Here is a 15,628-nt window from a genome sequence, read left to right as displayed (position 1 = left end):
TGGAGCAGGTAGTGAAGAGTGTTACAGTGCTCAAGGAGCAGAGCGTAATCGGCTCATGGACATTCTTCTGATTGGCTGGTGATGAGGTAATTGGAAGTCAACATCATCAACCTTCCGGTTCCAACCAGTCTGGGGTCTGCGTGCTTGTGGGCAGCACACAGTTAAGTTCTCCCACCTGGAGGGGGTTTCAGTATCTACAGAACAGCTCACAGGACATGGCTCAGAATATTATCTATAGCCCTTGAGGAAGAACTAAAGGTCCTTGACTTTGTTTAATGGCTAAAGTATTATTATTTTGTCTTGCTTGACTGTTTTCCTTTCTTTCTGCATTTTTTCACTTCTCTGATTAAATTTATGCTTTGACTGACGTTTTTCTACAGACAAAAGGCAGGTGGAGGACAGGGGTGGGGCTCTTTTCTGGGAAGGCCTCATAGGGTCCTGCTTGGTTACATGATCACCATCTGACATGAAAATGGAGACCTCAGCACAGATCCTGCGCACATTAAAGGGATAAGCAGGGGATGTTGTAAACAACTTTATGGCAGTAAATTTGATAACATCAATAAACAGGTAAATTCTTTGAAAACCATAACTTAATGAAACTGACACAAGAAGAAAGAGAACACTTTGAATGACCCCTGTTAAAGAAATTGAAACAGTAATTAAAAATCTTCCAATAAAGAAAACTCCAGACCCAGATGGTTTCACTGGTGGATTCCTCCAAACATTTAAGGAAGAAATAATACGAATAGTACACAAACTTCCAAAGAATAGATAAAGAGGAAATGCCTCCTATCTCATTTCACGAGGCCAGGAAAAACATGATACCAAAATATGACGAGACGTTACAAAAAAGAAAAATTACACGACCAGTATTCCTCATGAATATATAAACTAAAATCCTAAACAAAATATTAGCAAATTGAATCTAGCCATGTATAAAAAAGGACAGTATATCATGACTAATTGGGGTTTATTCCAGGAATTCAAATGTACACACCTGTGTAACCAATATTTAACATTTGAAAATAGATTATTGTAATTTGCCATATTAACAGAACCGAAGAACAAAAACCACCTGATGATCTCAATAGATGCGGAAAAAGCAGTTGACAAACTTTAACACCCATTTATGATTTTAAAAAAGTTCTCACCAAACTAAGAACAGGAGGGAACTTCAAATTGGTAAAGGGCAACAAGAGAAAGCTAAAGCAAAGCTACTAGCATCATCATACTTAATGTGAAATATTGCATACTTTTCCCCTACAGTCAGGAACGATTCAAGGATATCCAAGAAATAAAAAAGATAACTCAGGTTTTTTTAATTGACAAAAGACTTGAACAGGCACTTAAAGAAAATATGGGGGCTTCCCTGGTGGCGCAGTGGTTAAGAATCCACCTGCCAATGCAGGGGACATGGGTTCAAGCCCTGGTCCGGGAAGATCCCACATGCGTCGGAGCAACTAAGCCCGTGTGCCACAACTACTGAGCCTGCACTCTAGAGCCCGCGAGCCACAGCTACTGAGCCTGCACGCCACAACTGCTGAAGCCCGCGCGCCTAGAGCCCGTGCTCTGCAACAAGAGAAGCCACCGCAGTGAGAAGCCCGCACACTGCAACGGAGAGTAGCTCCTGCTCGCCATAACTAGAGAAAGCCCGCGCGCAGCAACAAAGACCCAGTGCAGCCAAAAATTAATTTTAAAAAAAGTATAGTACAAATGTTTAAAAAAAAAGAAAGAAAATATGACAAACCAATGGGTCTATAAAAAGATACACAACATATAATAAGTCATCCAGGAAATGCAAATCAAAACCAGAATGAGAGAGAGCCAACCATAGGCTATGCTTAAGAAACCACCTTAAACATAATAATGTAGGCAGGTTAGAAGTAGAGGGATGGAAAAAGACACACCATTCAAAACATATTAATATCAGACAAAGTATACTTCAGAAGAAGGAAAAGTACCGGGAGTAAAGTGGTACATTACATGATAAAATGGACAATTCACCAAGAAGATGTAACAATCCTAAATGTATATACACCTAACATCAGAGCTTCAAAATACATGCAGTAAAAATGGATCGAACTGAAAGGAGAAATGGGCAAAGCCACAATCATAAGTGGAGACTTTAATACTTCTCTCTACAGTACCGTAGAACAAGTAGACAGAAAATTAGTAAGAATATAAGAGAACAGAATAACAGCACGAACAAACTGGATCTAGTTAACATTTGTACAACAGTTCACCCCCAAAGAGGAAAGTACACATTCTTTTTAGTGCGTATGGAACATTCAGCAAAATAGATGGTCCTGAGCAGATTTAGAAGAATTGAAATCATACAGTGTATGGTCTTTGATCACATGTGATTGAATTAGAAATCAGAAACAGAAAGATAACTGGAAAAATCCTTAAATACTTAGAAATTAAACGACAGATTTCTCAAGAATCAATGGGTTAAAAGAAAATTTCAAGGGAAATTAGGAAATATTTTGAACTGAGCAGAAAAATGAAAATGCAGCATAATATTTGTGGGATGTTAGCGAAAGCATTGCTTAGAGGGAAATTTGTAGCACCAGAAAAGAATTCTATTATGGGGAGGGGCACGGGTAAGCTGTGACAAAGTGAGAGAGTGGCATGGACATACATACACTACCAAACGTAAAATAGATAGCTAGTGGGAAGCAGCCACATAACACAGGGAGATCAGCTCGGTGCTTTGTGACCACCTAGAGGGGTGGGATAGGGAGGGTGGGAGGGAGGGAGATGCAAGAGGGAAGAGAGATGGGAACATATGTATATGTAGAGCTGATTCACTTTGCTATAAAGCAGAAACTAACACACCATTGTAAAGCAATTATACTCCAATAAAGATGTTTAAAAAAAAATCTCAATTTCATAGTCTACCTCCTGAGGGGGTGATGCTTGCCTTGAGATCTGAGGGGTGAACAGGCCATAAGGAGATGAAGAGAAAAGGGGACAAGGGGCGTGTGTACCTGGCTGAAGGAGCAGCACAGGCCAGGGCCCTGGCAGGAAAGGACTTGGGAAGGGGAGCCAGGGGGCTGAGTGGGGTCAGCAAGAGGAAGTGTAGGACGGGATGAAGCAGGAGATACAGCGTAAGACGTTGTAAGCCGTGATGTAGGGAGTTTCGTCTTTACCCTAAAAGCGGGGAAAGTCATTGGAGGTAGGACATGACTTAGACGTACGTTCGGGGATGATTTCTGGCTCCTCTCTGGAGATGGATTGAAGGGGGGCGGGGGTCAGAGGGATCTGAGTAGACCCCTTGGGGTCTATGTCACAGTGTGGTGGTCAAAGGGCAGCAAGTGTCGCCTCAAGAACGAAATCTGGAGCCATTTTGCCTGGAATTAACCCTGGCTCCGCCAGCTGGGTGTGGGATGCTGACCAAATGACTCGACCTTGTCTTGTCTCATGTGCATCCCTTAGGGTCGATGTGAGGACTAAATGAGTTAATGTAAGTAAAGCACTTAGACCAATACATGGAACATCATAAGCTGACCAGATGAGAGATGACGATGGTACCTTAGATTAGGGAAGTGGAGATGAGAGCTGTGGCCGGAGGGATATTTAGGAGGCAAAACCCAACACACTTTGGTTGGTGGTGGGTTGGATGTGGCAGGTGAGGGAGAGTGGGACGCCAAGCATGACACTAGGTCTTTGACTTCCACATCTGGGTGGATAGTGGTGACGTGCAGTGAGATAGAGAACACTGATAGATATCTTTCCTTCTGCTGAGTGTACTTCTAACTCGTAGCATGAGGAAAGTGCCTTTCTTTCATCTGCACTTGGGGGGGTAAATAAGGATCTTTCCTTCCTTCTACGTGCTCTGCACAAGATCACTGCCAAAAACGAGCCAGTAGGTGTCGCCAGTGACCAAGAAAAGATGAATTGCCTTTTTCCCAGATCTGGTTCCACACTTTTTGCTGTACCTCTCGCTATTCTCATACGTGACAACATAAAACAAAGATTAGAATTTTATTTTGAATAATATATCAAAATAGTAGAAGTTATTTTATATAAAATAATAGAAGTTAGTTTATGAAAAAAATTTGACAAATTTTCCAAATTGAGGAGTTAGAGAACATATTTAATATGTTATATACTCATGCTATTTACTTAAGAATACTTTTTCTTTTTTATTTTTTTTTTTTTGCGGTACGCGGGCAGAGGCCACTGTTGTGGCCTCTCCCGTTGCGGAGCACAGGCTCCGGACACGCAGGCTCAGCGGCCATGGCTCACGGGCCCAGCCGCTCCGCGGCATGTGGGATCTTCCCGGACCGGGGCACGAACCCTGTCCCCTGCATCGGCAGGCGGACTCTCAGCCACTGCGCCACCAGGGAAGCCCAAGAATACTTCTTTAATAAGCCTAAGCCACGTTACAAATAAAAAGCATTATTACTAGAACTAGTTAATGAGACACTACTTCCAATAATGACTGAGTAAGCTCCTCTCCAAATAACTTGCCCAGTGATGAGAACTGTAAATTCTGGGTAATGTATGAAAAGCATCCCAAAGCAGGCAGGTCCTGGAGGGGCATCTTTAACTCTTGAGTCTGCTGTTTTATTTCTTCTCTTTGTTCCCTCTTTTTCATTCCCCTGTTTTATTTTTTTCTGTCTTCCTATGTGTTACCTGAACATTTTTTAGAACTCCATTCTGAATTGTCTGCCGTGTTGTTGAGTGGATCTCTTTGTACAGGTTTTGGTATGACTTTATACCTACATAACTTCCCACGGTTGGCTAGTGTCAACATTCCAGTTGAAGTGACATGTACCTCCCTTACCTCCCTTTAAACCTCCTTACCCTCCCTGCTTTCTAATTGTCTTAAATTATCTCCTCTACATACATTGAGAACCACATCACACAGTGTTAGAATTTTCCTTCAACCATCAAGCATAATTTAGAAAACTTCAGAGAAACCTCTCATATTTACCCTTGTTTTTACTCTTTCCATTGTTCTTCCTTCCTGATATTCAGAGATTTATCATGTTTTTTCTATTTAGAGAACTTCCTTTAACCATTCTTTTAGGGTAGGTCTGCAGGCTACAAATTCTCGTAGTTTTTCTTTATCTGAGAATGCCTGTTTCCCCTTTATTCCTGAAGGATATTTTCACTAGCTATACAATTCTAGGTTGGCAGTTCTTTTCTTTAAGCACTCAAAAAATATTGTTCCATTTCCTCTGGCCTCTGTCTGATGAGAATTGGTTTTTCCCTGTGGGTGAATCTAGGTGGTGTTTCTCTCTCACTGCTTTCAAGATACCGTGTTTAGTTTTTAGAAGTTTATGTACTTTGTCATGGATTTCTTGGGTTTAACCTGTTTAGGGTTTTCTCAGCTTTTTAAACCATAGGTGTATATCTTTTGCCAAATTTGGGGATTTTTCAGCCATTATTTTCTCAAATACTTTTCCAGCTCCAAACTCCCCTCTCCTCTGGGACTCTGATGACATGATTGTTAGTTAGATCTTTTGTTATAATCCCACAGGTTCCTGAGGCTCCTGATCATTTTTTCCCATCTATTCTATCTCAGTTGTTCAGACTGCATAGTTTCTGTTTTCCTGTCTTCAAGTTCACTGATTCTTTTCTCTCTTTTCTGTTCTGTGGTTGAGTCTATTCCGTGACTTGTGTAGGTATGTGTGTGTGTCTGTTTTTAATCTTGGTTATTGTATTTTCCAGTTCTAGAATTTCCATTAGGGTCTCCTTTATCTTTCATTTTTTTGTTGAGATTTCCTTATTTCTTTCTTGAGACTTTGTATTTCTTTCTATGTTTTAAATTTCTTTTAAGCATCTCCATAGTTGTTTATTGAAACATTTTTAGATGGCTGCTTTAAAATGCTTGTCAAATAATTCCAATATCTGTGTCATCTCAGTATTGGTATCTTTTGATACCAATCTCATTCAAGTTGAGATTTTCCTGGTACTTGGTATAATGAATGATTTTTCTCTTTTTTTTTTTTATTGTATCCTGGACATTTTGAGTGTTGGGAGTCTCTGGATCTTAATAAGTTTAACTTCTATTTTAGCAGGCCTCTGACACCATTACTGCCAGGTGAGAATGGAAGTCCAGATTCCCCACTTGGCCTCTGCCCACACCCCTGGGGGTAGGTGTGCCTCCTTACTTTTGGACCCTAATGGAAGTTCAGGCTCCTCTCTAGGCCTCCAGAGACAGCACTCACTGTGTCATTCCTCAGGACCTATGACCCCTAGTCAGCCCACTTTCCTGTCTCCATTGTGGACATTACAAGAAGATAAAAAATAAGGTTACTGAATTTCATTGTGTTAAATTTTCGATCAAAAAAAGAACTGTGAACAAATGATGAACTCTAGCTAATGATATGCGTGCTAATGTATTTAGAGGAGAGTTTACTTATGTCTGCAAGTTTGCAGTGTATCAAAAAATTAGGTGAATTGATGGATGGACAGAAGATATATGTGATAATGCAAGTATAGTAAAATATTGATGGCAGAATCTAGGTGATAAGCTTATGGGTGTTCACTGTAAGTTTCTTTTAACTTGTATATTTATATATATTTAATATATATTTGGTATATATTTGACACATTTCATAATTAAGCACCATTGTATGTTTCATCCTTAAAAATTGATTGAAAACCCTTAAGAACTTAGTAAGAAATAATACATCAAGTAATTGTATTAGTTTTGCCAATAATAAAAGAAATAGAAAGCAAGTGTAAATCTCACATTTAGACTCTTATCTTAGAACATTACAATCTTTCAACTTGTTTATTCTTTTCCTTTTACATGTATTTTATACCACAATCTGACTTTTACTGGAATTAGCAATATTTGTTAAATTAGTAACTATTTCAAATACATAGAAACATGCAGAAAAAAACATAACAGCTACCCATGGCCTTGTCACTTAGTTCTATTGAAGCCTCTCAGTTTGCAATATGTAAATGTTTAGCCTACTTACTTAGCTGTAGATTATTCTCATAAATCTAAACTCTGTATTTCTTTCTCCTAACACACCAAAGATACTAACATGCTTTACCTACCTACTGGCCCATCTTGTCATCGTTGCTTAGACAGTTTTTGGGTTTTTTTTTTTAATGCAAACAAATCTGTTTTTTAAAAAACAGTAAATATGTAATTATGTATAGTGACATATTTTGTTAATATCTATGCTCTGGGTTGTTTCTTGTAAGTATTTGATTTCTTCATGTGTCCTTAGAAGCACATTTTATGCAGAAGATATTTTACCCTTCCCCCCCCCCAGCCAAACCCCACCAAGCTAATGGTGTTGTGGTTGCTACCTCCAAACTCCAGTCCAGAACCAGATCTTACAGTGAAGTTTAGCGTTCTTGGTCTAAGCTGATGTCAGGGACATCAGCGATTCACTTAAAGGTTCACTTGTTTACTTGATTCTGATCCTGGTGTCATGGCTCCATCTTTGTCCTTCCTGCTTAGGCTCTTTACTTCCTATGAGGAGGAAGGTTGGCCACCATCTTTCTTCCACCCTACTGGCTTCAAGCAATAAGGCTGTCTCTGTTCCTCTATCATGTGTTGAGTACCATTAGCCTCTGTAACATACAAATCCGGCTCCTTGTCACCACGTCCCGCTCTAGACTCAGAGCCCAGGAGACACCCAGTTTTAGTCTCGCCCTATTCTTTGTTTTTCTCTTCTGTTTATGGGCCACTGAAATACTCATCTCACTTTTGGGTCCTCCTCTGTCTTTTTAAGTGTCACTGCTTTATGTTTGGAGCAGAGCAGCTGTGTTGAAGCATAAATTCATGTTGAGCAGAAGTCCTTATGCATTCTTTTGTTTGTTTGTTTTTTAAATATTTATTTGGCTGTGCTGGGTCTTAGTTGCGGCACACAGGATCTTCGTTGTGGCACGCGGGGTCTTTTAGTTGCAGCATGCGGAATATTTAGTTGTGGCATGCAGGGTCTAGTTCTCTGACAAGGGACCGAACCCGGGCCCCCTGAATTGGGAGCGTGGAGTCTTAACCACTGGACCACCAGGGAAGTCCCCCTTATGCATTCTTTTTTTTTTTTTTCTGTACGTGGGCCTCTCACTGTTGTGGCCTCTCCCGTTGCGGAGCACAGGATCTGGACGCGCAGGCCCGGCGGCCATGGCTCATGGGCCCAGCCGCTCCGCGGCATGTGGGATCTTCCCGGACCGGGGCACGAACCTGCATCCCCTGCATCGACAGGCGGATTCTCAACCACTGCGCCACCAGGGAAGCCCCCACTTATGCATTCTTGATGCAGTTTGCTAAGTGGAAAAATCTCTAAAATTTTGAATCCTTGATTATTTCATCCTTATGTCCTGAGCCAGTCATTCACCCTCTCTCGAGGCAGTTTTCTCAAATGTATAATGAGATGTTTGGACTAAGTCCTTTTTAGCTCTCAGTCAGTAACTCAAGAAGGATGTAAAATTATCAAGCAGAAGAAGTTATTCCTCAATCAAAATCAGCATTCTCCAAGTTGAGAAGATAAAAGCAGAGGTAGTATGAGATCTCAATTTCAATGATTGCAAAGGACTTCTTAGATATTAGAAGTGGGGAACACTTCTTGAAAAACCAAGAAGGACCTTGGAATAAATAAAATGCAGTCTTAGATTAGACACCAGATAGTAATCAAAAGGAGTTTGTACTCCAAGAGCCCAGTCTGAGAATATATATCATTTTAGAAAGGGTTTAAATAAATTCATTTATATTAGTTGTGGAAGGAAATGGAGACTTTCTCTGTGGAAAACAACTTAGCTGCCCATAAGATCCTCCTAGTTGCTTACCAATAGCAACACAGAGGGCAGTGAATTGAATTTGACCTCATAGGACATGTTCAGGATGATTTCTAATTATTTTTAAAGCTTAGCTTTAGAAATGCTAAACTAAAATATTTTTATCTAAAATAAAAATTGTATATTATCTATTCTTCTGGAAAATGTCAGTTTTGGCCATAACTTTATAGAATTTGAACTCTTTTTTTTTTTTTTTTTTTACAGTTTTTGCTCCTTTTGTATTCTATTGATTTGTATATATTATAGGGCTAACTTCTTGCAATAGCGTTTTATAAGAGATTAAATTCCAGGAAAAATATACTTTATGGGCCTAGGGATCTTGAAGAAAACTGTAACTGTGTATCTGAGCTGGTAGCAGTGTCTGTCTTGATGGCAGGGTAATGGATTGCACATAAAATGCTCTTGCGGGTCATATTTCTTAAAAGGTCGCTCATACCTAAAATTTCTCTGAATCTTCTGGTTAATCTAGCTCATATATTAAGTATTTCACTTAATACAGTTTATCACTAGTGCAAAGATCTGAGTCTGAATTCATTTATCAGTTCTTCCGTTGTGTTATAAGTGCTGTAACACTTGTTTTTTTGTTAATCATTTTAAATGTTATGTATGTATAATACTTGATGTAAAAAGAAAAAAGAATTACAGAATTACACAAAGTAAGAAATGAAATATCCCCCTCTCCCTCTGCCCAGCTGTTAACTGTTTGGGACCTGGAAGTGATAATGTTTCAAAGAGCCTTCTACAATATGATTTCAAATGGGAAAATCTCATTTCAGGTTCTGAGCAACATTCATACAGTCAGGGCCACATGGCAACCTAAGAAACCCAAAACATGGACCTTTTCTCCCCAGGTAAGTAATCTGCTTACTTGTGAATGGAAGTAAGCAGAATGGAATGAAACATGAACTTCTTTTACATGATAAGTATTATATGATTAATTTATAAGGCAAGATTGTCAAAGTGTATTCCTGAAATAATGTATTTGTATTTAACACAGAATATATGGGGCCAGATTTGAATCTTTAGATTAATGTTCTTTGAGGACTTTGATAACAATTACTCATGTTTTGACTCACCAAAGTTATAATGCCTATGGATCCTCTCATTCAATGGATCACAAGGTTTAATTCTAGAAAATTCCCTCTGATGAAAAATGAAAACGGAAAGAGAAAACTTAGGAAATGTTTTTCAAAAATGCAGTCTCCAACTGTGCTCATGAGAGCTGTGCTTTCTTCAGATAAAAATCAAGGGTGACGCCTAGGGAACTGGTCATTACACCCAGGGACTGTCAAGACTGGGACAAACAAAGGCTGGAATGAGGTTAAGTGACTTGAAACCACCGAGTCAGTGCCACATAGATGCCAGTGGAGACGAAGATATCTTTATGTTCTTTTAATAACATTAATTTTCTATAGTTCTATTTACTTTACTTTTTTTCTACCTCCAGAGTTTCATTACTTCCCTCCCACAACTAACTCCCTTATGTCACTGCCCCTGAGAACCCTTCATTAACCTTCTCCTATTGCATCAGAAGATCTTACAGCAAGATAGAGGTTCACTGAGAGGACACAGCATGTGGGGGAGGCCCGGCCACCTCGCCTGTGGGCTGTGTGTGTCCACACTTGTCTACCACGTGACTCCTACAAGTCCAGTTTGATCTTCTAAGCATGCTACTGCTTACATTTTTTTTAATTGTAACAATATAATTGTTCTACTCTTTTTTGTGTTAATTTCCTTTTATTTTATGTTTTTTATGTTTTGGCCGCCCCGCGCGGAGTGCGGGATCTTAGTTCCCCGACCAGGGATCAAACCCGCGCCCTCTGCAGTGGAAGCGCGGAGCCCTAACCACTGGACTGCCAGGGAAGTCCCCCTCCCGCTTCCTTTTGACACAGTACTTCACAGTTCTGATAGTGCGTCTCTGTGCATGTGAAGTGGTTAGGGTAGAATTTTCCAAGGTTTTCCTGGATATAAAGATGAACTGTTTGGAGGGATAAATAATATGTGTATGTTGCTTTGTTGAATGAAATTAAGCACCCTTAGGTGTGAGGCATTCTTCCTAGGTACTGTGGGAGCTTACACGTTAGTAGAGAAGACACATAAAACACCAATATCCTCTATTTATGGAGCTCTGACTGCGTGCCAGGCGCTGAGGTAGGCCGTGATGTGCATTTTCTCATCTAATCCTTGGAGTCGCTCTAAGGAGTGGGTGCTGTTGATAACTGTCACGTAGGCAGAATGTAATGTCACACAGGCAGCACTTGGGGATCCAAGTGCTGTGGAAGCACAGAGGAGGGTGAAATTAATTCTAGTCCTTAGACTCAGGGAAGGTTTTATAGAAGAGAAACTAAACTTTGAAGGATGGGTAGGATTTTATAGGCAGGGAAGAGGGATGTAGTTGTCTAGGGAGGGGGAATGGAAAGGGCAGAAGGGAAGGAAAGGAAAATTTCCAAGGCATGCCTGAGGAAAGTTGAGCAAGTGTGTGTGCAGTCTGCAATTTTAGTTCTGTTTCCAAAGGACAGCGGTTAATATAAATATAAATATCTTATCAGGGAATTTCCTGGTAGTCCAGTGGTTAGGACTCCGCACCTCCACTGCAAGGGGCACGGGTTCGATCCCTGGTCGGGGAACTAGGATCCCGCGTGCCGCGTGGCACAGCCCCCCGCCAAAAAAATCTTATCAAACTATTTTTGTGATACCTCTGAAGACCTTGGTACAGTGCTTGTTTCACATTAGCCTCTGCTCTAAGCATAGAGTAAGTGAACGTAAAGGTAGTTTTCTTCAACACAAAAATTACATTTTAGAATTTCAAATCATTGGTATAGATGAGTCCAGTCCATCTGCTTTTTGTTTCCTTTAAAAGACCTTTATTACGATGCAGTGGCATAAACCATTTATAGATGAACAGAGCTGAACCTTCCCTCCATTTTTAAAAAATTTATTTTATTGAAGTGTAGTTGATTTACAATGTTATGTTAATGTCTGCTGTACAGCAAAGTGATTCAGTTACACATACATATACATTCTTTTTCATAGTCTTTTCCATTATGGTTTATGACAGGATATCGAATATAGTTCCCTGTGCTATCAGTAGGACCTCATTGTTTATCCTCCAACCATTTTTCATGTTTATTAGTAATTTTCGTTTTTGCTATCATTTCAGGTTACTGGCATCTTGCCCTGCTTGCTTGATGGTGACTGTTTCATCAGGTCCAATTCTTCTTCTCCAGATCTTGGAATATTATTTGAACTTGGAATTTCTTATATTCGCAATGTATGTCAGTTGAAAGATACAGCTTTCTAACGTGTCAAAGGGGAAGTTTTCCCTTATGTCTGTCTTTAGTAAAATAATTGAGGTTTTTATGTGTAACAGAATTTTAAGCTCTTGAGGAATGAGAGTGACAGTGATTCTAATTTTTTTATGATGCTGTAGTGTTTAAAATAAGTGTACTTGTTTACATTTATAGCTTGAGCGAACTCCAGTGCTTTTAAAGAACGAAGATTGGAGAAACATAAGACCTTGCAGAAAGTGATAAAAGATGCTCGGCGGCCTTGCAGCACTGTGCTTTAGCTCTGTCCTGGAGGGTCAGAGTGCCCCTAGCCTTGTAAATGAGGGTTCTAATGAAGGGACCTGGCAGACGGGTAATTTTTATAAAGGGAACACCAGAAACTTGGATTAATTTACATCATATAGACTATTGAATCAGTGGGTGTGGGTCTGTGGTAATAATTATATATTTCCATAGATAGGTGTAGTATGTGTGCTTGGCCTCGTGATAACCCAGAGATTTTTATTATGTTAATGGTGTAATACCATTATATGTAATACCATTATATGTTTTATTATGTTAATGGTGTAATACCATAATGGTGTAATACCATCCTTTCATTTCTTTAAGGCAAATTCATCCGTCTGCTGCGGGTGGGTAGGACAGGAGCAGGTCCCCCAGGTGAACCCCAGACGCCTCTGACAATTGACATTGGGTTAAGTTCTGAGCAGAAGGACCCTTGAATGCTTTAAGTGGCTCATTCCATTTCTTACTGAGACAGAGCCTCCTACGCTCATGTATATTGAGGTGATATGGAATCATCCCACAGCATATTTATGTCACTCAAGAAGCAATAGTAACAGTTGTCATATCATCAGCTTTAGGGGTTTTTCAGGAGCAATTTAACAAGAGATTTTCATTTTATATCCTGCCTTTACCATCTGGCCTGCAAGTCAAATGGACTCCACTGGGTTTCACTTTGTTTTCTTGTGAAGGATTTTTTAGTTCTAAAGGCAAATACTAGTTTTATTCCTTTTAGAAGAACTTGGTATGTGTTTATAGATTTGACTGATTCAGACATTAAGTTTCATACACTTTTTTTAATTTTCTAGTCAACTGGTGAGAGAGGAGAATTAAGTTGTGGCTGGGTGTTTCTTAAACTTTTTGATGCCAGTGGAATTCCTATTCCAGCAAAGTAAGTTGGCTTATATATTCCTTCCAAACGGGTAATTTTGTGGAAATTCATTTTTTTTAGAATCTAGATACCTCAGGTTTCCAGAATGTATTATTTACATTTCAGTAACTTGTGTGGAGAGGGCTTTTAATGTTGATTTTAATGTTCTTTTAGGTAGTATATGAAAACAGCACACATGATCTCATCCTAGCAGGGAAGAAATGACACATGTAGCCAAGGTATTTTAAAAGATATTTGCACCGGTTGTCTGCTGAGAATATTCTTTCAGTGATTTCCTGTGGTATTAGTACATTTCACAGTGCTGAAATAGAGCCTCATTCTCGCCAAAGAGTGAGAAAGCTGAGTCTGGGGTCCCCAGGTCCTCCGTGACTCTGCCTTTCTTCCGTAGGTGGTACACGGAAATTGTAGCAGCAGCCACTGTAAACAAATTTAAAATTTAAGACCAAAAACAAATATTTGTAATGCATTTGCAATATATACATAACAGTCACGAGATTATTATCCCTAATACAAAAAGAGCCTTCAAAAATTAAGAAGAGGCCAATCCAAATTTGAAAATGGGCACACACACACAAATCTAAGTCTGGAAGATAAGAAACCCACAGAAGAGATACAGATGGGCAGTCACTAGCATGATGATTGAGATCCCAGATTTGGAATGGTAAAATTCAGGGCTGTAGCCTGGGCTCTGTCCGTGTAACTGTAAGCAGGTTGTCTGCAAGCCTCAACTTACCCCGTCTTTAAAATGGGATCATAATAGTTCCCAAGCCCAAAGGTTTAATTCAGATAATGCTCCCCTCTTCCATCTTTACTGATACCGCAGGGGTGGGCGTGACCTCCTTACCACTGGACAGAGGTAAAAGCCCTCCTCTGATGTTACCCCAGTGGGAGGGGGAGGGGCACTCTATCACACCCAACCTCCCCAGCCACTGCCTGTAGATGGAGAGGCCCAGGCTTCTTGTGGGGTTTTTTTTGTTTCTCTGCTTTTGTTTTTTGTCTTTAATACTGTTCAGGGTTTTTCACTGTGCTTAGTGGGAGGGAAAAGTGTGTTTATCCAATCCTTCTTAAAGTGAAGTCAGCTATTTTTTTAAATGAGGTGGAGGCCTATCTATTGATACAGAAACATCTCCAATGTATATTATTATATGAAAACGGCAAGTTGCAGAATCGTGTGTGTGCTGACTCCACTTCTGTTCACAAAGAGCTGTGTTCGTGTGCGTGTGTGTAAACTGTTCCCAGAGGTTGTCTCTGGGGAGCAGAACTGGGGAGGTGGTGCCACAGGATTAAGGAGGCCTCTTACCTTCTGCTTCCACACTTACGGAGTACGCAACTTTAAACGTGTGTCAGTTTAAGATTTACTGTTTAAATAAATGTATGTGTTTGTTTCCATTTGTATTGAAACAGATAGGACAAGGGGCTACCAAACTAGGGGGGAAAGAAGGGGGGAGGGATTTTTCATGTTTTGTTTATCATTTGTATGCCATTTGAACTTTTTACAACAATCTACATGTTACTTTTATATTTTAAAAATAGTATGAATTCATAATAGCTTTATTTCCAACGATGATTTGAAACATTTGAAAAATGCATTTAAATAACACGAGTCATTAAAGTCAAAAGATCTTAATGACATCAATTAATCTTTCTCATTTTTATGTAGAAAAATGTATTTTCTGTGGTTCATAGTTAAGAAGGAGACTTTATTTACTGAGATGATAACCCCACGGAGGTATCAACAGCCTTCATTCTCATTTACCAATGAGGCATAAATAAAATGTCTGTGAATGCGTCTGTGCTAAAAAATGTTCCACTACTGACTCTACTGTTTCTCAATGTCCATAGCACGTATCCATCATGGTATATTTTTCTTTTGTAGAACTTATGAACTCTTCTTGAATGGAGGCACCCCTTATGAAAAAGGTGTTGAAGTGGACCCTTCAGTATCCAGAAGAGGTACCACTCTTCTGTGTTGCTTTCTTTCCTTTCCTTAAAGATTAAACAAGCAGAAGATACATCAGAGAAGATACCTATAGTATAATAAGCGTAACACTTTTCACGTGAATTCACATTTTTTAAAATATGTCGTTTGATGTTAAAATCTTAATCATTTTTATCTAAGTGCTTATTTTCTTGGTAGCATATTTGAGACTCTAACGTAGGAAATTAGGATGCATGAGGACCCCTGTATTGGTTCCTTTTCATTGAACACTGGGCCACAGAATTAATAGAATAGGCCAATTCAGTGATTGCCTATTGCCAGGTCAAAGGGTGTAGACATTTGAAATTGTGGTATACATACCAGGTTGCCCTCCAAAAATACTGAGCATCTTTTTTTTTTTTTTTTTTTGTGGTACGTGGGCCTCTCACTGCTGTGGCCTCTCCCGTTGCA

At 39.6% G+C, this 15,628-nt stretch overlaps 1 protein-coding gene across 9 annotated transcripts in view; it reads left to right on the top strand.

The window, feature by feature from the left end:
* The window catches only part of NPHP1 (nephrocystin 1), a 105,033-nt gene that overhangs the window by 34,931 nt on the left and 54,474 nt on the right, over positions 1–15,628 (top strand). For all 9 annotated transcript variants that reach the window (XR_003794886.1, XM_029231812.1, XM_029231810.1 and 6 more), the window contains 4 exons: positions 9,555–9,629; positions 11,939–12,049; positions 13,157–13,239; positions 15,116–15,192. Coding sequence is in view for 8 of the 9 variants with exons in the window: in XM_029231812.1 (XP_029087645.1) it covers positions 9,555–9,629; positions 11,939–12,049; positions 13,157–13,239; positions 15,116–15,192 (346 nt within the window). In the remaining variant the exon portion in view is untranslated. The remainder of the gene's footprint in view (positions 1–9,554; positions 9,630–11,938; positions 12,050–13,156; positions 13,240–15,115; positions 15,193–15,628) is intronic.

This window comes from Monodon monoceros, unplaced genomic scaffold (assembly GCF_005190385.1).
Source record: "Monodon monoceros isolate NGI ecotype Baffin Bay Population unplaced genomic scaffold, NGI_Narwhal_1 Super_Scaffold_19, whole genome shotgun sequence".
Lineage (NCBI taxonomy): Eukaryota > Metazoa > Chordata > Mammalia > Artiodactyla > Monodontidae > Monodon > Monodon monoceros.
This window is presented reverse-complemented; position numbering and strand designations above follow the sequence as displayed.